The following is a 25,952-nucleotide window of genomic DNA, read 5'->3' as shown; positions in this document are numbered from 1 at the left end:
AGGGGAGGGGATCTGAAGGGAGAAGAGGCAAGGAGGAAAGGAAGCAAACTTTACCCAACTCTTCAGCGGCCCAGCTGGGTGTCTGCGATGTCCACATATGGCTGAGAGCTCCAAGTCTGGGACACAGAGAAGCCAGCATGCAGGACACGAGATACTGCCTTGTTTTCTCCTCCTTTCCCCTGCCTTTCCCCCTGCCCTTTCCCCATTCCCCATCCAAACTCTCCTGCTGGCCAGGGGTGTGGAAACAGTTGGATGTCTTTGGCCACTCTAGCTGGAGTTCTGCCCTATGTGATCTTGGCTGAGTCACTTAATGACAATAACCCAGTTTGTGTGGAGTCACAAATGATGTTCACATCATAACGTCACCAGACTCTCCAGCCACACCCATTGTACACGCATTATCTCATTCAATCCTCATGACAACTCTGGAAGTGAAATCATGTTAGTGCACCCATTTTGCAGATGAGGACACTGAGGCTTAGGGAGATGGTGTGTGACCTTCCCAATGTCATATGACTAATAAATGGCAGGAATGGAATTCAAACCATGGTTTACTAAACTCCAAAGCTGGAGCTCTTCTACAGTCTCAGGATCTAGAACAGGGATTATTACTATCTCTGCTGTTGACATGAGGAAACTGTGGCTCAGGGAGGTCAAGTGACCTGCCAAAGCTTGTACACATGGAAAGTAGTAGAACCAGGATGCAAACACATTTCTTTACCACCAACACCAATATCTATTTTGCCAACAAAACAATGAGGGGGCCTGAGTAAATAATCTCAACGGTTAACTCCACCCTCCAATTGAGATACTTTTTTTTTTTTTTTTTTTTTGAGACAGGGTCTGGCTCTCTGTCACCCAGGCTGGAATGCAGTGGTGCAATCTGAGCTCACTGCAGCCTCTCCCTCCTGGGTTCAAGCCATCCTCCCACCTCAGCTTCCCAAGTAGCTAGGACTACAGGCACATGCCACCATCCCCAGCTAATTTTTGTATTTTTTGTAGAGACAGGGTTTTGCCATATTGCCAAGGCTGTTCTCAAACTCCTGGGCTCAAGCAGTCCTCCTGCCTCAGCCTCCTAAAGTGAGCCACCACACCCAGCAGCTGAGACACTTTTTAATTCTGGGCTAGGGCAAAGAGAAGTTGGAAGGAAAATGGGTGAAAATAAAGAAGTTCTCAGTCATACTGCAGCTTGTTCATGCCTCCTGCCTCGGGATGCCGCAGTGGCTGCCCCAGCCCTGCCCTTTCAGCCTCAGCCCTTCCCTCAGTGAAGGAGAGAAAAAGTGATTTAACAAAGTGAGGACTGTCAGCCCTTGGAGCTTGGACCTTTGAGATCTCACACTGCCCCACCCAGTAGCTTCCCCTTCCAGTAGCGTGGCACCACCTTCTGACCCACCCCTCAGTGTGTCCACCAGCGAGAGTGGTTCCTAAGGGAGAATGTGAAGCACACGCAGGCACTGTCTTACACCACACCTGCTGAGTCCAAACCATGGGAGGCTCCTCTCCTAGACCCTGCATCCTGAAAGCTGTGTACCTGAGAGCCTGCGGTCTGGCTGCAGGGACACACCCAGGGGGAGGAGCTGCAATCGTGTCTGGGGCCCCAGCCCAGGCTGGCCGGAGCTCCTGTTTCCGCTGCTCTGCTGCCTGCCCGGGGTACCAACATGGCCCAGAAGCGTCCTGCCTGCACCCTGAAGCCTGAGTGTGTCCAGCAGCTGCTGGTTTGCTCCCAGGAGGCCAAGAAGTCAGCCTACTGCCCCTACAGTCACTTTCCTGTGGGGGCTGCCCTGCTCACCCAGGAGGGGAGAATCTTCAAAGGTAAAGGCAGGCACCCCAGGGTCCCCCAGCCCAGCAGCCTGGGTGGTGGGTCAGAGGAAGATGTACAGGAAGAGGCGCAGAGGCACAGGCAGTGGCAAGAGCGCGGCTCTGTCCCTTCTTCCCCCAGTCTCCGCTGGAATGTTCCTACCCTGCCGACTGCCCCAGACCGCGCTCAAATGTGGCTTAAATCCAGGGTCTTTCAATGCTTAGAGGACTGGGATGAGGAAGGAAGTTGGATGGGAGGCAGGAAGGGGAGGCCGTAAATCAAAAACATCAACAGTCCTGGGGTGCAGGCAGGGAGAGGGTTCGTGCTTTCCCAGCCTCCGATATGTCTGGCACCTTACTGAGGCTTCCACAACACTAAGTCCACACCTCCCGCCCACTGACCTAGGTGTTAATGCTCGTCTTTAGATGAAACTACGGAGGTCCTGAGAGGTGACATGACTTGCCCAAGGTCACACGGGGCGCTGGTGGTGAAACCCTGGGCTGGAGGTTCCCCAAAGCCCTGCTCTCTTCCTCCCACCCACTGTGCTCAGTGCTGGCCAGGGTGGTGACGTGTTTGTCGGGGGTGGTCCATGGAGAATCTTGGAGGAGAAAAGCCAGCTGGGCTTTCGGAGTCCAGCAGTGAGCAGCGCCCTGCGGGGCGGGGGCGGGTAATGGAACCTGAGCCCATCTGAGTCTGCTCTAATCTGTTCCTAAACTCTTTTCTTTGATTTATTGCTTTTGTAGAAAAGTTCATGTGAGCAAAAATTCAAGCTTGTTTTTGCTAAGCTTAGAGGCATTCTCCTTCAGGGCAGTGGGGGACATGGTGTGGAGGTACCCCTTGGTATTATTCCCTGTCTCTTGAGGTTCTGTCGGGTGTGACTTGCCTGGGTCTTAAACATCTTTGAGCGGGAGAAGCAGGTTTGATTGAGTGCTAACAGCCTGTGAAAGGAAGGTGATTAATGCTATCCATTTAACCCCTGCAACCCTGAAAGGCAGAGAAGGAAACAGGTTTGGAAAGTTTCAGAGCTCGAAATCACAGAGCTGGGATTGGAACCCAGACTTCCCCTGACTCCAAAAGCTGTTGCTCTGTGGTGAGTGAAGGATCTCTGGGTACCGTGTTGAAATTCAGACCTGTTTTGGTGGCTGAGGTGAATATTAAATATTAACCACCACCACAAACAACAAACATTCACCACCACCGCAAACACCATTGCAACTCACAACATTGCAGAATCTTGAATGTGGAATCAACCCTTGATTCTTTCGAAAACCTCCACATCCTTTCCAGATGGCACAGAAAGGGCCCTCCTACAATCCCCCGGCACCCACACTGACCCCTCCTGCCGTGCTTATCACATGGTGTCATCACTGTCCACTTACGTACCTGCCTCTCCCTTGGGACTTTGTGCTGCAGAGGGCAGGGGCTGTGTCTTGAATCTTTGTACCATTGACTTTCTCGTGCTGTGACGTAGCACCTGCCTGGCTCAGAACAGGCACTCAATAACTGTTGAGTGACTGATTGGATGAATGAATGAGATGAGTACGTTTGGAGAAGCAGAAGGAAGAGGGATGGCGGGGCAGGTGGTGGTGATGGGGGCTCACCATGTTCGGCCACAGCATTTCCTGGCCTGTGGGGCCAGCATGGCTGCCGTCCATCCATGCTTTCCAGCACTGGAACTGGTGTTCTGCTTGGAACAGCAGGAGGTCAGACAGCCTCATCGTGCCTCCAGAGCCAGGGGGCCCCCATGCCAGAATGTTCAGGTCCTTTCTTGTTTTAAAACCCACAATAGCCGGGCATGGTGGCTCACGCCTGTAATCCCAGCACTTTGGGAGGCCGAGGCGGGCGGATCACGATGTCAGGAGATCAAGACCATCCTGGCTAACACGGTGAAACTCCATCTCTACTAAAAATGCAAAAAAAAAAATAGCCGGGAGTGGTGGGTGCCTGTAGTCCCAGCTACTCGGGAGGCTGAAGCAGGAGAATGGCGTGAACCTGGGAGGCGGAGCTTGCAGAGAGCCGAGATCGTGCCACTGCACTCCAGCCTGGGCGACAGAGCGAGACTCTGTCTCAAAAAAAAAAACAAAAAACAAAAAAACCCACAATAAAGGAGGCACACTTTCATTCATAAGTGACACCTGGGAGCTCCTTCCAGTGAAGTCCACACCTCTGTCACCCTCATACTGATCATTCAACAGATATTTGCTGAACATCAGCTCTGTTTCAGGTAAGGTGCCAGGTGCTGGGGATATCACAGTGAACAGGGATGACACAATCCCTGCCCCCATGGCAGTCCCCTCATATTGCATAGGTGATGACTGAAGGCGCGAGCCTCATCCAGTGGAAGGAAGGAATGGAGGAGATAAACAGGACTGTGGCCCATTTGCATTGCAGGGAAAGACCTGGTGTCACCAGAGAAAGGGTTGTGTGATGGGGATTTAGAGAGTGAAATGGAGGCTTCAGAGTCAGAGGTTCCTGGGTTGGAAGGCTGGTGTTTATCAACTGTGTGACTCTGGGTGAGACCCTTCACCTTTCTGAGTGTCAGTTCACACATTTTATTTATTTATGGTTTGTTTTTTTTTGTTTTTTTTTTTGAGATGGAGTCTCACTCTGTCACCCAGGCTGGAGTGCAGTGGCGCGATCATGGCTCACTGCAATCTCCGACGCCCAGGTTCAAGCGATTCTCCTGCCTCAGCCTCAGAGTAGCTGGGATTACAGGCACCTGCTACACACCCGGCTAATTTTTGTATTTTTAGTAGAGACAGGGTTTCATCATGTTGGCTAATCTGGTCTCGAACTCTGAGGTGATCCACCCGCCTCAGCCTCCCAAAGTGCTGGGATTACAGGCGTGAGCCACCGCACCCAGCCAGCTCACACGTTTTCAGCCAGGGATCATAAAACCCACCTTTCAGGATGACTGTGAACAGAACCAGATTCAGCTGGTATGCTGGTATGCCTGGCATGGCACGGCATGGCAGGCAGCATTCACTCTGATCGGTTGGTGCCTGCGCTGAGTATGTAGAATTTCACCCCTGGTTGTGAGGCTTTAAATGAGTAAATGCTTATAAAGCATTCAGCGCATTTTCTGCCTCGTAATAAGAAGGTCACAAATGATAGCTGCTTCTGCTACCACTGTTAATGCTATCATTATTCTTATTACCTGGAGGCAGATTGTGGAGGACTTTTGGAGGCCAAACAGAGACACTAAGATTTGAAGAGGTAGGAAGTAGGGAGCCAAGGAATGTTATTAAGAAGAAGAGTAACATAAAAGTGGTGTGTGATGACATTTAGTGTGACAGGTGCTCAGCAAGGACGGGGACAGAGGAACAGTGTCAGGGCACAGTATCTGCTCCACTCACTGACCTGTCTGCAGTGTAAGCACACTTCCTGGCCTATCACTGGGCCTCTGTAAGGTTTGTTGAACACATGAATGAAAGGCTTCTACTAGGACTGGGACAGGTAGAATGAAGAGAAAGGAATGATCCGAGAGATATTGTGTGGGACACATGGACTGGGCCTGGCATGGGCAGTGTTACAAATAAAGGCTGGGTGCAGTGGCTCATGCCAGTAATCCCAGTGCTTTGGGAGGATGAGGCTGGAGGATCCCTTGAGTCCAGGAGTTCGGGACCAGCCTGGACAACATGGCAAGACGTCGTGTCTACAAAAAGTACAGAAATGAGCTGGATGTGGTGGCGTGCACCTGTGGTCCCAGACACTTGGGAAGCTGAGGTGGAGGGATCACTTGAGCCCCAGGAGTTCGAGGCTGCAGTGAGCTGTAATCACACCACTGTACATCAGCTGGGTGACAGAATGAGACCCTGTCTCAAAAAATAAAAAATAAAATAAGAAATAAAGTAAAGGCACATGGCTTTAGGATCGCCAGCCAGGTGGCCCAGGTGAATGATGATGAGGCACTGACTGAGGTGAGGCATTGAAGGCATGGCTGGACTGTGTGCTGGGGACGTGCTGGGCAGGGACCAGCAGCAGTATTCGAAGCTACAATGGAGTGAGCTCACTAAGGACTTCATTTAGATGACCTCCTGTAATATCACAGCCACCTCATGATGGGGGACAATGAGTTTCACATGCATTAATCAGAGTACTTCCTATGGTCAATGTCAGAAAGCAACCAGAACCAGAGCGGGCAAGGGTAGTGCTTGTCTCAGGGTAGCTGGATCCAGGAACACAAACATCACCACATCCTTCTTTATCCTTCTGGGTGCAGGTCTCTTTCTCTTGTCCTGCAGGTGGGCTTTTTCTGGGCATCAGGGAACATGAGTGCAAGCAGTCTCTGGTTTCCATTCTTTTGTTTTTGTTTTTGTTTTAGAGGCAGGGTCTCTCTCTGCTGCCCATACTGGAAGTACAGTGGCGCGAGCCTAGTTCACTGCAGTCTCAAACCCCTGAGTTCAAGCGATCCTCCTGTCTTAGCCTCCCAAGTAGCTGGGACTACAGGTATGTACCACCATGCCCAGCTAATTTTTTTTATTTTTATAGCGATGAGGTCTTGCTACGTTGCCCAGGTTGGTCTCGAATTCCTGGCCTCAAATGATCCTCCCACCTTGGCCTCACAAAGTACTGGGATTACAGGCATGAGCCACTGCACCTGGCCTGTTTATCATTCACACATTACTGAAGTAGGAAGTGAGGCCAGGTGCAGAATAGGGGGTGGATGCGGTAAGTTGGGGCTTGGAGCAGGGGGCACCTGGACACCCAGAGGAAGCCTGGTGTGGTCTCATGGGGTGAAGCAGAGCTGATCAGGAGGCAGAAACGGCACAGCTGAGTTTAGACACTGTGAGTTTACAGCTTATGGCAGAACAGGTCTGCCCAGGTCTGTGACTTTCTCCAGCTAAACACAAGACCGGCACAGGTGAAGGCTTCCCCCTCCAAGGCAGCTGGTGTCCCATCCAATTCAAAAGCAGGCCTGGCTGCAAAGACGGCCTCGCTATCGAGACTTCATAATGATCATCATTTTCTCTCTGTTACTCCCAACCCTGGCCAGGGCCTTGTGCCCCTCACAGATGGGCCACCCAGGATGGTGATTAACAACTACAGCAATTAGGTTTTCATGATGCACCTCGGGCTGGTGACATTCGTGACTGCTTGTGGGGAGAGCCGAGGGAGAGGTACAGAAAGAGGAGCTCACTGGTGAGGAAAGAGCTGCTAATGGAAAAAAAAAAAGTGAGGACACAAAGAGGAGAGTGGAGATGGCACAGAAGGAGGATTGAGAAAGCAAAGAAAATGGGCCAGGCACGGTGGCTCATGCCTGTAATCCCAGCGCTTTTGGAGGCCGAGCTGGGCGGATCACCTGAGATCAGGAGTTCGAGACCAGCCTGGCCAACATGGTAAAACCCCATCTCTACTAAAAATACAAAAAATTAGCCAGGCATGGTGGTGGGTACCTGTAATCCCAGCTATTCAGGAGGCTGAAGCAGGAGAATCGCTTGAACCTGGGAGGTGGAGGTTGCAGTGAGCCAAGATCACACCACTGCACTCCAGCCTGGGCGACAGAGCGAGATGCCATCTCAAAAAAAAAAAAGAAAGAAAGAAAGATAAAAGGAAGAAAGCAAAGAAAATGGTCCACGGAAACGGAGTCAGCTCCGGGCCTTGCACATGGCGGAGGCTCAGCCGGTGTTCGTGCAGCGCCGGGTGGGTGATGGCCAGGGAAGAGAAGGACCACCTGTAACCCTAGGGGCACTGCACGAGGTGTCCCTGGGCTCGTGGGGAGTATGCATCTGGCGATGAGACCACGACAGTGCCAGAAAGGGTCCCAGGATGGTGCCCAGACACAAGACTTCTTGGCTGTAGTTTCTGCCAACTCTGCTGGCACAACCCAAGAGATGGGAGGGTTTATCTTCTTCAGCTCATGACCTTAGGACAGTGGTCTCTCTCCCTCTTTCCTCCTTCTTTCCTCTCCGTCTGCCATTTAGGGAAAAAGCCACTTTACTCGACCAGCTGGGGTGAATTCTGAGAGGAACACACCACATTTTAGAAGACACTTGAGGATGTCTTGGTTAAGTAACCACTGAATCCAGCCTACCTTGGCTTGAATCTTAAATCTGAGTCTTCCATTTTCCCTCAAACCACCCCCTGCTGTTCTGATTCTGTCCCTGGTCTCCCTTTCTCTGCCTGGATGCATTTTCCTAGAAGCATTTCTTGGTGCCTGACACCAGCCCCTCTCTTCAGCAGCTGATGGACCCCAGGCCCCATCCCCCCAACACCACAGTATCTCTGGTCTAGGTAAGAGCAAGCTTCTCTAACCTGGGTCTTCAGCTTACAGCCCAGCTCCCATCACGCCCCGTTTCCCGCTGTTTCCCCCTGCCAAGGAACTTCAGTTAGTCCTCTCCACTGTCACTCAAAAGTGGCTCATTTTGTGACCAGCCTGGGCAACAGGGTGAAACCCCATCTCTACAAAAAATACAGAAATTAGCCAGGCGTGGTGGCACGTGCCTAGAGTCCCAGCTACTCGGGAGGCTGAGGCAGAAGGATGGCTTGAGCCCCGGTGGTGGAGATTGCAATGAGCCGTGATCACGCCACTGCACTCCAGCCCAGCCCGGGCAACAGAGCAAGACTCTCTCTCAAAAAAAAAAAAAAAAAAAGGCCAGGCACGGTGGCTCATACCTGTAATCTCACTCAGCACTTTGGGAGGCTGAGGTGGGTGGATCACCTGAGGTCAGGAGTTCAAGACCAGCCTGGCCAATATGGTGAAACCTCGTCTCTATTAAAAATACAAAAATTAGCCAGGCGCGGTGGCAGGCGCCTGTAATCCCAGCTGCTCAGGAGGCTGAGGCAGGAGAATCGCTTGAACCTGGGAGGCGGAGGTTGCAGTGAGCCGAGATCGCACCATTGCACTCCAGCCTGGGTAACAAGAGTGAAACTCCATCTCGAAAAAAAAAAAGTGGCTCATTACATAGGCGAGCTTTACTACAGTCCCTCGACTAAATAGCTGAGTTCGAATATAATTCATACCTGAAATGGTGCATTTGCAGTGGGAGGAGGTTAGGAACATGGAGAGAGTGTCGTATTTCTTCAAGTATATGGACAGAACATTCCTCACGTGATTCTCAAACGTGGTCCCAGAACTGCAGCCTCAGCAGCTCCTGGGAACTTGTGAAAATTTGAAATTTTTGAGCTCCAACCCAGCCCAGACCTATTGAATCAGAAACTCCAGGAAAGAGGCTTACAAGTGTGTTTTAAGAAGCCCTCTACTCAGGAGGCAAAGGCAGGAGGATTGCTTGAGTCCAGGAGTTCACATTCCAGCTGGGCAACTAATAACAAGACACTGTCTCTAAAAAATATAAAAATAAATAAATTTAAAAAGAGAAGCCCTCCAAAACATTCTGATGCCCACTTGCTTGAGTGTGAGAATACTGCTTTAATCTTGCTAGGATCCCTCAGAAAAGAGAGTGGGTGCAGTGCTTTCTGGCATTATTCTTTTCTCTGGGTGGCTGGGCCCAAATAGCCTCATTGTGAGCTTCTTTCCCTGTTGATGTCTTTTTTTTTTTTTTTTTTTGAGACAGGATCTCACTCTGTTGCCCAGTCTGGAGTTCACTGGCACAATCTCAGCTCACTGCAGCCTCAACCTTCCTGGCTCAGGCGATCCTCCCACCTTAGCCTCCCAAGTAGCTGAGATCACAGGCATGCACCACCATGCCTAGCTAATTTTTAAAATTTTTTGTAGAGACTGGGTTTTGACATGTTGCCCAGGCTAGTCTCGAACTCCTGGACTCAAACAATGCACCCACCTCAGCCTCTAAAAGTACTGGGATTACAGGCGTGAGCCACCACACTCAGTCTTGCTGATGTCTTAATAACATCTGACCGCAGCCCTGCCTTAAGCACCAAACCACCTCAAAACATGGCCTTCCTTCCTGCAAGGCCATAGAGAATAAGAAGAGTCTGGCCGAGCACCGTGGCTCACGTCTGTAATCCCAGCACTTTGGGAGGCCGAGGCAGGTGGATCATGAGGTCAGAAGATCAAGACCATCCTGGCTAACATGGTGAAACCCCATCTCTAATAAAAACACAAAAAAAATTAGCCAGGTGTGGTATGCAATCACAGCTACTTGGGAGGCTGAGGCAGGAGAATGGCGTGAACCTGGGAGGCGGAGCTTGCAGTGAGCCAGGATCGTGACACTGCACTCCAGGCTGGGCGACAGAGCGAGACTCCGTCTCAAAAAGAAAAAAGAAGAGTCCATTGTATCTCACAGGCCAGGATGCATGTTTTGGCCTCCTGCCACCAGCCTTCACTTTTACCTTCTGTAAAATGGTGTTCTAACAGTATTTACCTTACCCAACAGTTAAAAGGATTAACTGACCTTATGCAGGTAAAGCACTCCACAGAGTGCCTGGCCTATGAGTGCCCAGTAAAAGAAAGCAATTAGTAATACTGGCACTATGATCGTAGTATTATTTGGTCCTATCTTATTATTATGGATTTCTAACTTAGCACCATCCCAATCTCTCTCATGTATGTTTTGAAGTAAGCAAAGGCAATAGCAGAAACAGAATTGGTTTGCCTGGTCAGAAGACAGCCTGCTTTCTGGGCTGAGAGAAGCAAAACAAAATTGCGCAGCATTTCAGGATGCAGTACATGGGCAAAGGCTTCCTTCCTTTTTTTTATTTGCCTTTTTTTTTTTTGAGCTAGAAAATTCAAGGAAATTACTTGAATTTGTTACAGGCTCCAAATACAGTTATTCCTCTGCGTCTTAAGCATCTAGCACTGAAGTGGAAAATTCCACTCTTTCAATAATGGTTAGCCATCTTAGCTCAGGCCATGCTGTGGTTTGAAGGTTTGCCCCCTCCAAAATGCATAAGCGTACTTTGGAGGGCTTCTCTTTTCAAATTTATTATTTATATACACTTTTAGAGACAGGGTCTCACTATGTTTAATTGCCAATGCAACAGTGTTGGGAGGTGGGGCCTAATAAGAGGTGTTTAGGTCATGAGGGCTCTGCCCGGTGAGTGGATGAATACCGCTATAAAAAGGGCTTACAGTATAGATTCTCTCTCTTTCACTCTCCTGCCACATGAGGAATAGTGTTCCTCCCCTCCAGAGGATGCAATGTTCAAGGCGCCATCTTGGAAGCTGAGACTGGGTCCTCACTAGACACCAACTTGCCAACAGCTTGACCTTGGACTTCCAAGGCTTCAGAATTATGACAAATAAATTTCTGTCCTTTATAAATTACCCAGTCTGGGATATTACGTTACAGCAGCACAAAACGGACTAAAACAGGCTGCTATAAGAAAATACCATAGACTAGTGGTTTAAACAGCAGACATTTATTTCTCACAGTTCTGGAGGCTGGGAAGTCCAAGATTCAGTTCTTGGCGAGGGCCCTCTTTCTGACTTGGCCATTTTCTCACTATGCCCTGACAGGATGGAGAGAGAGAGTTTAAGAGTCTCTTCTTCTTCTTATAATAGCACTAATCCCATCATGGGGGCTGCCCCCTCACGACCTAATCTAAACCTGGTTATCTCACAAATGCCCCGCCTCCTAATAGTATCGCGTTGAGGGTTAGGACTTCAACAGAAGAATTTTAGGGAGACACAAACATTCAATCCATAAGAGAAACTGAGAGCCCCATGACTTCACTGTTCCAGGCCCAGGACATACCACAACGCATGCTAGAGACAAAATCTCTGCCCTCAGAAAGTTTGTAATATAATAGGAGGAATTAGATAATAAAGACATTTATTTCAGGAGACTGTTAAGTGCTATGAAGAAAATTAAAGCAGGAGAAATGGATAGAGAGAGTTGGAGGCAGTGGTGGGAGGAAGCCATTTTAGATAGGTGATCGGAGAAAGCGTCTCTGAGAAGGCGATATTTGAGCAGAGCCCTGAGTAAGGTGAATAGTGCGCAAAAGGGAAAGAGAGTTCCAGGCAATGGGAACAGCCTGTGCAAAGGCCCTGTGGCAGGAGCATACTTGGTGCCCTGAGGGGAGCAGCTGGAAGGACAACAGGTCTAGAGAACAAAAGGAGATGCGGGCCAAGAGGTAGCACCAGATGACATATGACCTTGGCACCAGATCACATATGACCTTGTAGTCATAAGAAGGATTTCAGGCCAGGCGTGGTGGCTGACACCTGTAATCCCAGCACTTTGGGAGGCTGAGGCGGGTGGATCACAAGGTCAGGAGTTCAAGACCAGCCTGACCAATACGGTGAAACCCCATCTCTACCAAAAATATAAAAATTAGCCGGGCATGGTGGCACGCACCTGTAGTCCTAGCTACTCGGGAGGCTGAGGCAGGAGAATCGCCTGAACCCAGGAGGCAGAGGTTGCAGTGAGCCGAAATTACGCCACTGCACTCCAGCCTGGGCGACAGAGCAAGACTCCGTCTCAAAAATAAAATAAAATAAAATAAAATAAAAATAAAGGATTTCAAAGTGCCTGAAGGACAGGGACAGGACCACTGTCATACCTTGTCGAGAAGGTGCAGATGGTCACATAGCCCTACTGCCACCAAAGCCTTGATTTTTATGCAATTGATAACAGCAGCAGCTAACAGCTGCTGACCATTTCCTCTGTGCCAGGCTTTGTGTTAAGTGCTTTACACGAGTGATCTCAATTTATTCTCACAACAGGACTATGAGGGAGATTCTATCATTAGCGTTTTACAAATGAAGCCAGTGAGCCTCAAAGAGGTTCAGTCCCTTTCCCCAATTCTCAGAGCCAGTTGGGCAAAGAGTCCCAGGGCAGAATGAAACCTAATGGAACCTCTTTCTACAGGGTGCTGTTTGAGTAGTGGGGCGTGTGAGTGTGCCCCCTGCCACAACCATCTTTCTCTCTCATTAACTGGCCTATTGACATGTTTTACACAAAGTAAAGGAAGATTTCTCTCTCTGAGGCCTTTCTGAACTTCCAGAGCAGACACATGTGACCATCCTGAGAGACTGGGTCTTCTGCAAGTGTGGAAATGTGCTTTAACGGCATGTCAGCAAAACCCAAGATCTGCATGCATCACTTTTGATGGGAAAAGCGTCAGACTTTAGTCAGGGATGGGGCAGGGAAGCTGGAAGGGCGGGGCTGGGAGAGTCACTAGGCTGGGAGTGAGGCTGGCAGGGACTGTAATCTGGGAGAGAGGCAGAAACCAAGTGTAGGGATGTCAGTGAAGGTGGGAGTGGTGAGCAGATATGGCAGGTGAGAGTGGTGTTTAAAGAAAGTCATTTTCAGGGGCTGGGCATCTTGGCTCACACCTGTAATCCCAAGATTTTGGGAGGCCGAGCTGGGCGGATCACTTGAGATCAGGAGTTCGAGACCAGCCTGAACAACATGGTGAAACCCCATCTTCACTAAAAATTAAAAAATTAGCCAGGCATGGTGATGCACACCTGTAATCCCAGCTGTTAGGGAGGCTGAGATGAGAATTACTTGAACCCAGGAGGTGGAGATTGCAGTGAGCTGAGATTGTGCCACTACACTCCAACCTGCGTGACAGAGTGAGACTCTGTCTCAAAAAAAAAAAAAAAAAAAGAAAAGAGAAGAAAAAGAAAGTCATTTCAGGTGAGGATCAGGAACCTGGCTGGGGAGACAAGGTGGGGAGCAAGAGGCATTATTCATTTATACATTCAACTTTCATTGACTCAGCAGAGAGACTGAGCAATAAGGGGCCAGTTATCTCAGCTATAATAACTAACATTTAAATAAACAAAAGCTCTCAGGGTTGCAACTTCCTGATTGTACCCTGCCCCATATTCCAACTGTATTAACTGATCTCTGTATGGTTTCAAATGATAAAAATACACATGAAATATTTTAGACAAAAGGAGGATGTATTGGTTCCTATAACTAAACCGTGGGAAGAGCTGGAGTGTAGCCAGACCTCAGGGGCAACTGGCACTGGCCAGACTCCTTTCTTTCCATCTCTCTTCTCTCATCCATTCTTCTGAGTGTCCATTTCAGCCTCTCTCATTGGTCTCTTCCATAATGAATGGAAACATGGCGGCCCACACTCAGTGTCTCAAGAGAGAAACTGAAGTTCCCACACAGAGATGAACTCTGATTGGCCAGTTTGAGTCAGGTGTTCATCTTTAAGCCCATAGCAAGGTCATAGGAGACAAGATGGCAGCTCCCATTTGAACTACATGCTGGGGAATAAAGTAAGAGTCATTCCTCAGGGGAAAAAATGTTAAGAGGTGTTAAGTTGTCAAAACAGAGATGCTCACTATAGTCTACCCTTTGGTGCTCAGTATACAAGGCTGTTTTCTTCCCCAAAGTAGAATTCCAAACCAGCCCCCATCTAACACCATACAGCCATCCCATGCACCACTGTGACCACATTCACCCTCACCCTGACAAGGGACCTGCAGCTGTGGCACCCAGTAGTGTCTAATGACATCCGTCAACTCTGGACATGAATGCCTGTGATCCTGAGAACGAGTTAAATGACTAATCACTCCTAAAATGCCAATGTAAATAATGAAGGGACCAGAGAATATGTGAGGAAAAATATACAAGAAGATAATGACCAAATAATTCCCAAATGTGATCAACACGGAACAAAATACTGCATAATCACAATGAAGACTTGGACTTATAAAAGGAGGTGTAGGCTGGGCACCGTGGCTCACACCTATAATCCCAGCACCTTGAGAGGCCAAGGTAGGTGGATCACTTGAGCCCAAGAGTTTGAGACTGGCCTGGGCAACCCCATCTCTACAAAAAAATACAAAAAATTAGCCAGGTGTGGTGATGTACACCTGTGGTACCAACTACTTGGTAGGTTAGGATGAGAAGATCAGTGGAGCCCAAGACTTTGAGGTTACAGTGAGCTATGATCATGCCACTGCACACCAGCCTGGGCAACAGAGTAAGATCCTGTCAAAAAGAAAGGAGAGGGGAGAGGAGGAGAAAGGAGGGGAGGGGTGGGGAGGGGAGAGGAGGGGAGGGGAGGCTAAGTTGATGAAATCAATAAGTATACAGTGACTCAAACAAGATGTGGTGGCTTATTTCCCTCATCTAACAGACCAGGGGCGGGCTGGAGTCCACAGCATAGGAGATGTGTTTCTCTGTCCTGCAAAGTTGTCCTGGAGACCAGATTCCTTCTGTCTAGATGTCCCACCATCCCTAGAGTTGTGTCCTCATCTGCATGTTCAAACTGACACACATCATCACACCCACATCATGGTTTTTTTTTTTTCGTTGTGTTTTGAAATGGAGTCTCACTCTGTCGCTCAGGCTGGAGCACAGTGGCATGATCTCGGCTCACTGCAACCTCTGCCTCCCAGGTTCAAGCAATTCTCCTGCCTCAGACTACTGAGTAGCTGGGACTACAGGTGGCTGCCACCATGCCAGGCTAATTTTTGTATCTTTAGTAGACAGGGTTTCACCATATTGGCCAGGCTGATCTCAAACTCCTGACCTTGTGATCCGCCCACTTCGGCCTCCCAAAGTGCTGGGATTATAGGCTTGAGCCACCATGCCCAGCCTCATCATGTGTTTTTATAGGCCAGGCTTGTGGCTTCTTTGGCGATCCAATTCTATCAAAAGTTGGAAACATCCTGATCTATTTGCTTCCAATTATTTCCATACAGAAATGCCACACCCAGAGATCCCTTCTGGACATGGTTCTGAAGCCTGCCAACTCTCGCATTTTCCTAACTGGCTCCCATGCCTGGCCCATTCCTGCTGCCCCATCTTAATGCTGGCTATTGTGGTGCCTGAAACAACAGGCTGTGTGGGCAGATGACACATCACATCTTTGCCACAGGGCTGATTCCCATTGCCAGGGAGAGAAATTTCAGTGGTGGGTACCACGGCCTGCCTTCCTGGTTATTGCAGGTGGAGCTTTACCAAATAACAGACTAGGAGGAGTCACCATCTGGCCATCTTGCCTCATCTGTGTTTTCTCCTTTGCGTTGCTCAACCACTAAGCCAATGTCACATACTTTAGATTTTTTTTGTTCAAGTTGCGTCTCACCTTCAGCACAAATGTCTGTATTAGACATAGGTTATGCTACTATAACAAACAGATTCCAAGATGCAGTGATGCAAACATGGTGGAATTCTCTTTTTCTCTCACACAACAATTCAGAGTAGGCCCCAGGCAAACGGGCAACTCTGCCCCATGAGTTGACCAGGTTTCCAAATTCCCTCTCTCTCCTTGCTGCTCCTCCATTCCCTTGGCCACGCAGTCAAAAGTGTCCCACCCCATCACCTCCACCTTCCAGTCTGTGGAAGGAGAAAAGAATGGAAGTAACAGGCAAGCAACCTCCTTACCAAAAGTATGATCCAGAAATTTCCCACATCACTTTGGGCCACATCCCATTGGCCAGAACTGCATCATGTGGCCACACTGTGCTGCAAGGGAGTCTGGGAATTACAGTCCCTAGCTGAGCGGCCATGCTGGAATGGGAGGCACTTGTATTACTTAAAGGAAGAAATAGGAAATGAATACTGGGGAACAACTCCTATCTCCGCCTCAGGGAAAAAGGCAATTTACAAACAGTGATACAGATGGAATACCACATCTTGCTGGTCAGGGGAAAACCCAGCTCCCATAGTGATTTGTTCGTAGACTCACTTCCCTGAATATGGGGACGTTCTTAGCCAATCTGGTTATGCCAACATCTTGCCTCCTAGGAGCAGCCTTGGCTTATTGTCCCCCAGCAACAACCCTGAGAGAGCCAACAGGAAGGACTCCCTTACTGAGAGCTGGGCCATCTTAGGAGCCCACATCCCACTGGAGGCCCGAGGATTGTTTTAAGTCTTGTGAAATCACAGGCAACTTGCACAAAGCTCGGGGTGTTTTTTTTGTTTGTTTGTTAATTGATTTCGTTTTTAGTTGGTTTTGACAGTGTGTTTGTTTTGCAACACAACTGACACAGAACCCTGGCTGAACTCTGACAGCCAGTACCTAACCCCCAAAATTTTGTCCAGGCTCAAACTTGGAATCAGGATCTGTCTTAGTCCATTCAGGCTGCTATAACAGAATACCATAGACTGGGTAGCTTGTAAATAACAGAAATGTATTGCTCACAGTTCTGGAGACTGGAAAGTCCAGGGTCAAGGCACTGGCAGATTCAGTGAGGGCCTGCTTAGTCATAGACGGTGACTCCTTGCTATGTCCTCATGCGGCAGATGGGGCAAGGCAGTTTTCTGGTTTTATAAGTGCATGACTCCCATTCCTAGGCTTGGTCCCCTTCATTCCATGCTCATTATCTAATCATTCCTCCAAAGGCCCCACTTCCTAATACCATCACTTTGGGGGCTAGGATTTCAACATATGAATTTGATGGGACACATTCAGACCATGGGGCTCTTAGATCTCTTAGATGCAGGTGTGGGGGCTCTACTTATTTTTGTAAGCCTCGGGATCTACCCTGGCCTTGACCTCTGCAGGGGTGATGGAGCTGCCTAATCTGCCTGTTGTGCTGCCCTGCTCCCAGGCTGTGCTTCATCATGGAGGCATTGGCTAAATTAAGACAGTGCCAGGTTCTTGGGAAGGGCCACTACCATGGGCCAAAGAGTCTACCAGTGCCCCAGGTCGAATTGCCCTAATTGCCCTTTCCTTCTCCCCACCTTGTTTGGAGTAACCAGTTCCTTCCTGCTTTGGAATGGGGCAAGCCTCTTACTCAACACACGCAACAGGAAGTGTCGCTGCCAGACATACCACTGGACTCTGCTCTCTTCTCAGGGTGCAACATAGAAAATGCCTGCTACCCGCTGGGCATCTGTGCTGAACGGACCGCTATCCAGAAGGCCGTCTCAGAAGGGTACAAGGATTTCAGGGCAATTGCTATCGCCAGGTGAGTGGGAAAGCCAGGTTGCAACAATATTCATTCATCTCTTTAGCCAACATCTACCTTACACATATTATTCATTCATTCATTCATCTGACATATGTTTATTGTGGACTTCCTATGTGCCAGGCACTGTATAGGGCCCGGGGATGAGTGCTGAGGATAAGAAGATAAATAAGAAATGCAGTTTGCCCTCAGTGAGCCTGCAAAGCAGGTAAATAAGCAAGGCAACTCTCATACAAGGGCCAGTATGCCCCTGTTCCAGCAACACAGTGTGATACAGACTCCTGTCCTACAAGATATAACAGAAAGGCAGCATTGAAACATAAAGCGGGGGGAACCTGAGCCAGGCGCAGTGGCTCACGCCTGTAATCCCAGCACTTTGGGAGGCCGAGATGGGCAGATCACGAGGTCAGGAGATCGAGACCATCCTGGCTAACACGGTGAAACCCTGTCTCTACTAAAAATATAAAAAATTAGCCGGTCGTGTTGGCAGGCGCCTGTAGTCCCAGCTACTTGGGAGGCTGAGGCAGGAGAATGGCGTGAACCCAGGAGGTGGAGCTCGCAGTGAGCTGAGATCATGCCACTGCATTCCAGCCTGAGTGACAGAGTGAGATTCCGTCTCCAAAACAAAAAAGCGGGAGGGACCTAAAAATCACCTGCTATAGAATCCCTTGCCACCACCCCCATTTTATAGCTGATGAAATTGAGGCCCCGATAAGTTGAACAACTTTCCTGGGAGTTAGTGCCAGAGCTGGGACAAAACCCAGGTTCCAGAGTCTCACTGCAGGGCTCATTCCACTACATCATGCTGTGCCAGGAGATGGAACACTTTTCCCTGCTCTCCACAAGCTGATGCTAGGATCCTGAATGAGCCACTCAGCACTGCTCTCTCCTTCATTTGGCAACACTCACCTCTAGGTCCAAGAACCAGGATACAAAAACAGTCAGGTAAACACTAGTTATGGTTCAAACTAATCAGAGTCCAGCCAAGGTTCTGGCTGAACAAGAGCCCCAATCAATGCTCCTACATGTCCCAAACATAAATATCCTAGTTGGCATGGCTTACTCTCCACGGGAGCATGTTGAATTCTTGTTGGCTCTGGCCCTAGACTCAGTGGTTTCAGGATCCAAGCACGTAAATTAGCCCTTTTACTGGACTCCATTATTGAATGACTTAATGGTGAATTGCTCCTGTGTGCACCTTTGCATTGTGTATGACAGTTTTCTTAACAAGTTAATGATGCAAGAAAAATGACATGGGAAATGTTGATCCCACCCAGAAGGAGGCTGCATGCCTATTGGTCTTTAGGGACATCTGGGTGCATAGGTCATGTTCTGTGAGGGAATTATCTCTTCACTCATAGTGGAGTTAATTCCTGTGGTAGAGCTACAGCACCTTTCTGGCCAAAATACAGAAAAAGAGCTACACCTTTTAGCACCTTTCTGGCTAAAATGCAGAAATGCAGGGGTTTAGTGCAAAGGCCAGTGGGGACTGCACAGAAGCAAGCCCACGTGCCTTTTATAAGATCCTACACTTTGCCTCAGTCTGGCCCCAAGGAGACCCAGCTTAATTTGTTTCTGAGTAAGTAAAGCCCGAGGTGCACTCAAGGAGAAGGGCCCCAGTATCTGATAGCCTTCCCTGTCACCGAGGTGTGTCCTGGCTTCCTTAAGGCTTCCGGAGGAATAAATGACGCTGTGCTGAGAACATTTTGTGCAGATAGGCCAAGATCAGGATGTGAATTGCACTTTATGAAAAAAAAAAAAAGGAGGGAAATAACTCAATTTCAAAGCTGATCCAAGAAAATAATGATATTCTAGGGAAAAAGAGGCCAAAGTCAACCAAAGGATAATGATGCCTTGCTCTATTTAGAATTTTCCAAATGAGAGGCTTTTTCTCTTGGTCATTATCGACTTTTAAACAAAACTAAGTATCACTAGCAATGATTAGCAAATGTCCTTATTTACACAAAACCTGCCATTTTTCCAGCACCCAACTGCTGTACTCTGGGTATTCAGCTCAGTTTCCCTGAGCCCAAGATGCACTCATTATCGCACTCATGATTTGTTAAATTGAGAGCGTTTGTGGATTTAGAGGATGAATGAGAAGTACCAGCTCCCTTGTTAACATCAGATGGGTCTGAGCAACCTCAGAGAGAACCCCTCTCAGGTCTTTAAGGATGGAGACCGCACTCAGGAAAGGTCTGTGTGTCTTACTGCTCACAGACAGATGAGATTGCCCCACTGGGTCCCAGCTGTAGTGATCAGAGTCAATAGGTTTCCAGCCCGTCGAGTCTGATAAGCACAGCCTCAGTGTGTGACCAAGGTGAGCACGAACCACAGAAAACTGTAAATAGCCAGCAAAAGGCAGGACAGAGTGAAGGGCAGGGGAGAGGGAGAAAGGGGGAAGCTGTGAAGAAACATCCTGCGGCAGCCAGCAGGTGCTCAGTCTTGAGTGCTCTCTCTTGGCAGGAACGTTGAGTAAGTTAGAAGCCCAGGCTTCAGGGTCAGTGAAACCAGTTTCCAAATCCAGCCGCATTATGGACCTTGGGCATGCTGCTTAGACCCTGAGCCTGGCTTCTCATCTGTGAAATGGAGGAGACTGGTCTGTTACAGGGTCTTAAGAAACAATTTCTGTAAAGTTCCTGACACAGAGTATGTAATACATTCAAACTATTATATAGTTTTGTTTTGTTTTGTTTTGTTTTGTTTGAGAACAAGTCTCTCTGTGCCGCCCAGGCTGGAGTGTAGTGGCAAGATTTCGGCTCACTGCAACCTCCGCCTCCCAGGTTCAAGCGATTCTCATGCTTCAGCCTCCCGAGTAATTGAGACTACAGGTGCCGGCCAGCACGCCTGGCTGATTTTTGAATTTTTAGTAGAGACAGGGTTTCACCACGTTGACCAAGCTGGTCTCGAACTTCTGGCCTCAAGTGATCTGCCCACCTCGGCCTCCCAAAGTGCTGGGATTATAGGCATGAGCAACCAACCGCATTCAGCCTCAAACTATTACATTGTTTTAAAGTTATCATTATTTCTTCTGCAAGCTGCAAAACTACCAAAGGCAGAGTGTGTAGATTTGGGGTTCAAATCCTGGTTCTGCCACTTCACTAACTCTGTGGCCTTGGGCAAGTCGTTTCACCTTTCATGATCTACAGCATGCAGGTGATAAGAGCGCCTGCATACCCCGGCCTCTTACAGGGTTGTTGGGGGATTAAATGAACTAATCCACTTAAGGTCCTTAGCACAGAGGCTGGCACACAGAACCACTATGTATGTGTAAGCCATTACTGTTAACGGGCTGTCTCTACATCCTCAGTGCTAGGCTGCCTGGAAACACTATCCTGTGACTTTTGGTTGTTGAAGCCTACACCAAATCTACCTTCCCAGTGGAATGCATGCTTGCCCACCTTGAAATCCCTGATGCAGATCACCTTGTCCAGGGAGCTAGCCATTGGGTAGTGGGCCACAGATGCCACAAGATTCAGAAAGAAGGCCGGGCGCGGTGGCTCATGCCTGTAATCCCAGCACTTTGGAAGGCCGAGGCAGGCGGATCATGAGGTCAGGAGATCAAGACCATCCTGCCTAACACGGTGAAACCCCGTCTCTACTAAAAATACAAAAAAATTAACCAGGCATGGTGGCGGGCACCTGTAGTCCCAGCTACTCAGGAGGCTGAGGCAGGAGAATGGCGCGAATCTGGGAGGCGGAGCTTGCAGTGAGCCGAGGTCGCGCCACTGCACTCCAGCCTGGGCGACAGAGCGAGACTCCGTCTCAAAAAAAAAAGATTCAGAAAGGAAGCGGTGAGCTCAGCAGGGGTCAGATCACACAGGGCCTTACAGGCCATGGAAGGAAGGCTGAATTTCATTCAGAGCAACTCTCCCATGGCCCTAACCATGCCTTTGTTATGGCATTTATGTGAAATTTTATCTCCCCCTCCAGAGGGTAAGCTCCAGGGATTGTCCGATTGGTCTTTGTTGCTCCTTTCCCATGCCTGCCTGACATAGAGAAGGATTTTGGTCGACATGTGTGGAATGAAGTGAAAAATAACCCCCAAAAAGCTTAAGAGGCCCTGGCTGCAACAGCTGTCACCCAGTAATTCCAAGAGTTCACTTGGCATCCTGGGCAGGAGTCCCCACCCTCTCATGTGCCCATGGGTTTTTCTTCTGAAGCTGGAAGCGTGCTCAGAGAGGACCCCATCGTCCCATGGAACAGAACCTTTCATTGACTGGACCCCCATGTGTAAAAGGTAGTAATGGTGAGGATTAGAGAAAATAGCACCTCAGCTGCTTTATTCTAATCATAGTATCATCCCTATCTCCACTTGACGCATGGTTGGTTGGTTGGGTGGTTGATCAGTTGCCTAGCTCCCCTCACTAGTCTATAAACTCCTGAGCATAGTGAATTTTGTCTGTTTTGTTCACTGCTGCACTCCTAGCACCAATGACAGTGCCCAGCACATAGTAGGTGCTCAGTAAATATTTGTTGGTTGAAATGAGACAATGCATATAAAATGCTTTGCAGAATGCCTGGCACATTCTAGGCACACATTATCTTTTTTTTATTTTTTTATTTTATTTTTATTTTTATTTATTTATTTTTTTTGAGACGGAGTCTTGCTCTGTCGCCCAGACTGGAGTGCAGTGGCATGATCTCAGCTCACTGCAACCTCTACCTCCCAGGTTCAAGCAATTCTCTGCCTCAGCCTCCCAAGTAGCTGGGATTACAGGCATCTGCCACCACGCCCGGCTAATTTTTGTATTTTTAGTAGAGACAGGGTTTCACCATGTTGGCCAGGCTGGTCTTGAACTCCTGACTTTGTGATCCACCCACCTCGGCCTCCCAAAGTGCTGGGATTACAGGCATAGGCACACATTATCTTAATAACAATTGTTGTTAAGATATAATAAGATGAATTATGAAATAGTACATAAAGCACATAGCATATAATAAAACTGTGTCTGATAAAGTACTAAAATTATGACAGAGCTTACATACGTAAGGAAATAAATGTCCAGCACTTAGAACAGGCAGTACCAATATGTATATAACATTCTAAAGTTTACAAAGTCTTCCATACACCTTATCTCATTTTATCTTCTAGCATTCTTACAAAGCAGATGACATATCATCCACATTTTACAGCAAATAAATGAGACTTGGATGAGTTAAAATGACTTAGTCAAAGTCACACATAGCAAAAGGAAGAGCCAACTAAAAACCAAAATTTAAATCCTGTGTTCTGCCAGCCATGGTGGCTCATGTCTGTAATCCCAGTACTTTGGGAGGCTGAGGTGCAAAGATCTCTTGAGCCCAGAAGTTCAAGACCAGCCTGGGCAATATAGTAAGACCCTATTTCTACAACAAATCAGAAAATGAGTCGAGTGTGGTGGTGCGTGACTGCAGTCCCAGCTACTCAGGAGGCTGAGGTAGGAGGATCCTTTGAGGCCAGGAGGCAGAGGCTGCAGTGAGCCATGATTGTGCCACTGCACTGTAGCCTAGACAACAGAACAAGACCCTGTCTCAAATAAATAAATAAATAAAAATCCTATGTTCTTCCAGAGATATCACAAAGCTGTGGGTCCAGAAGAGTAAGAAGGATGGTGGCTGCTGGCTTCACCTGTGGTGCAGGCTTGGAATTTTCCATCATGAAAGGCCCTTGTTTGTTTTGTTTTGTTTTGAGGCGGAGTCTCGCTCTGTCACCAGGCTGGAGTGCAGTGGCACCATCTCGGCTCACTGCAACCCCTGCCTCCCGGGTTCAAGTGATTCTCCTGCCTCAGCCTCCTGAGTAGCTGGGACTATAGGTGTGCACCACCACACCCAGCTAATTTTTGTATTTTTAGTAGCGATGGGGTCCCACCATGTTGGCCAGGATGGTCTTGGTCTCTTGACCTCATGATCCACCCACCTCGGCCTCCCAAAGTGCTGGGATTATAGGCATGAGCCACTGTGCCTGGCCAAAGCCGCCTGTTTTAGGGACCAATCCTTGTCCTGCTCAGAGCTGGAGGTCTGCCTGTGGGAGCCTAAACTGTCACAGGCAATCCCTGGCTGGTGAGCTTCTTCAGTGCAAGGAGCCCATTTTTCTCTCTGAGACATATGCACTTTATTCTTTCATGCCTCAGGGCCTTTGCACATACTGTTTTTTTGTTTGTTTGTTTTTTGAGACAGGGTCTCACTCTGTCACCCAGGCTGGCGTGCGGTGGCACAATCACAGTTCACTGCAACCTCCGCCTCCCAGGCTCGAGTGATCCTCCCACCTCAGCCTCCTGAGTTGCTGGGACTACAGGCCTGCACCACCACACCCAGCTAATTTTTTGTATTTTAGTAGAGATGCAGTTTCGCCATGTTGGCCAGGATGGTCTCGAACTCCTGACCTCAGGTGATCCATCCGCCTCAGCCTCCCAAAGTGCTGGGATTACAGGCATGAGCCACCGCGCCCAGCCTGCACATACTATTTATTTCCTTCGCCTACGACACAGAGAAACCCAGGGCTTCCAAATAGCATCTCTGCCTCTTCATCACACTGAACCTATCTCCTCACCCTTAAAGTGGCCATTCTGACATCTTGATGTCAGGCCTCTGAGCCCAAGCTAAGCGGTCTTAACCCCTGTGACCTGCACATATACATCCAGATGGCCTGGAGCAACTGAAGAACCACAAGAGATGACATTCCACCATTGTGATTTGTTCCTTCCCCACCCCAACTAATCAATCGACCTTGTGACATTCCACCCCCTCCCCCGACAATGAGTCTCACAATCTCCCCACCCTGCACCGTGTGACCCCCGCCCCTGCCCACAAGAGAACAACCCCCTTTAACTGTAATTTTCCATTACCTACCCAAATCCTATAAAACTGCCCCACCCTGATCTCCCTTTGCTGACTCTCTTTGCAGACTCAGCCTGCCTGCACCCAGGTGACTAAAAAGCTTTATTACTCAAACAAAGCCTGTTGGTCGGGCCGGGCGGGGTGGCTCATGCCTGGAGGCCGAGGTGGGCGGATCACGAGGTCAGGAGGTCGAGACCATCCTGGCTAACACAGTGAAACCCCGTCTCTACTAAAAATACAAAAATTAGCCGGGCATGGTGGTGCATGCCTGTAATCCCAGCTACTCAGGAGGTTGAGGCAGGAGAATCGCTTGAACCCGGGAGGCGGAGGTTGCAGTGAGCCAAGATCACGCCACTGCACTCCAGCCTGGGTAACAGAGCAAGACTCCATCTCAAAAAAAAAAAAAAAAAGCCTGTTGGTGGACTCTCTTCACACAGACATGCGTGACACCAGGCTGCTCTGAGAATTACATGAATTAATGAATGTTGAGCGCCTGGTACAGAGCTTGGCATACAGTAGACATTCACTAAATGGTGACTTATGAACTGTACATTTCCTCCAAGGACCAGGACACATGCCTCCTCCTCTATAAAATCTTCCTTCTCAGTCCACAGGCAGGGATGAGCTCCCTCATACTGTGTGTTCCTTCTGCAATTTTTTTTTTTTTTTGAGAAGGATTTTCATACTTGTTGCCCAGGCTGGGGTGCTATGGCACGGTCTTGGCTCACTGCAACCTTTGCCTCCCGGGTTCAAGCGATTCTTCTGCCTCAGCCTCCCGAGTAGCTGGGAGCTACAGGCGCCCACCACCAAGCCGGGGTAATTTTTGTATTTTTAGTAAAGACGGTGTTTTACCATGTTGGCCAGGCCGGTCTCGAACTCCTGCCCTCAGGTGATCCACCCACCTCGGCCTCCCAAAGTGCTGGGATTACAGGCGTGAGCTACCGCGCCCAGCTGCATTTTGTTTAACATGATAACTCAGCTGGTTTTTTACATAACCCACTGGGCTGAACAATCTCCTGAAGACCAGAGACAAATTCTCTTTGACCTTTGTATTCCCGGGTGTGGGTGATGGTAAGTGCTCAGTAAACGTTTATGGATGGCACTAATGAAAGTCCTGCCCATGGCCCTGCCTTGTGGCAGTGTGGAAAGCCACCAACTGGCCTTCTCAGCCTTCAGGACACAGTGGATCTGTGAATCAGGAACTGCCTGATGGGGTATGACCCAAATCAGGAACAGACCGAGACTCAGGGCCCGAATCTTAGCAATTGTCCTCAGTCCTTGGGAGAGACTAATTTGAGTTTGATTCTTTGCTTCCCCAGTGACATGCAAGATGATTTTATATCTCCATGTGGGGCCTGCAGGCAAGTCATGAGAGAGGTAAGCAGCTTCTCTTGCTTTCTGGAATGCAAATATCTTCCCTGTCGCAGGCTATGGGAGCCACCTCAAGCTGCAGGCATGGCAGGCATGGCAGGCGTGGAGACACAGCTACTGTCCTGTTTGCTTGGTTGGCTGACTTCTAAGGCCTCCCTACGCTTGCATGAGTCACTGGAAATTATTCCTTCATTTAACAAATACTTACCGAGTGAG

The 25,952-nt window shown here is 48.8% G+C and overlaps 1 protein-coding gene across 1 annotated transcript in view; it reads left to right on the top strand.

Annotated features, from left to right (window-relative positions):
- Window positions 1–1,562: 1,562 nt before the first annotated feature.
- The window catches only part of CDA (cytidine deaminase), a 29,195-nt gene continuing 4,805 nt past the window's right edge, over window positions 1,563–25,952 (top strand). The window contains exons 1-3 of the mRNA XM_001161389.6: window positions 1,563–1,812; window positions 17,435–17,546; window positions 25,685–25,742. Of these exons, the coding sequence (XP_001161389.1) occupies window positions 1,659–1,812; window positions 17,435–17,546; window positions 25,685–25,742 (324 nt within the window). The 5' untranslated portion in view covers window positions 1,563–1,658. The remainder of the gene's footprint in view (window positions 1,813–17,434; window positions 17,547–25,684; window positions 25,743–25,952) is intronic.

This window comes from Pan troglodytes, chromosome 1 (assembly GCF_028858775.2).
Source record: "Pan troglodytes isolate AG18354 chromosome 1, NHGRI_mPanTro3-v2.0_pri, whole genome shotgun sequence".
Classification (NCBI taxonomy): Eukaryota; Metazoa; Chordata; class Mammalia; order Primates; family Hominidae; genus Pan; species Pan troglodytes.
This window is presented reverse-complemented; position numbering and strand designations above follow the sequence as displayed.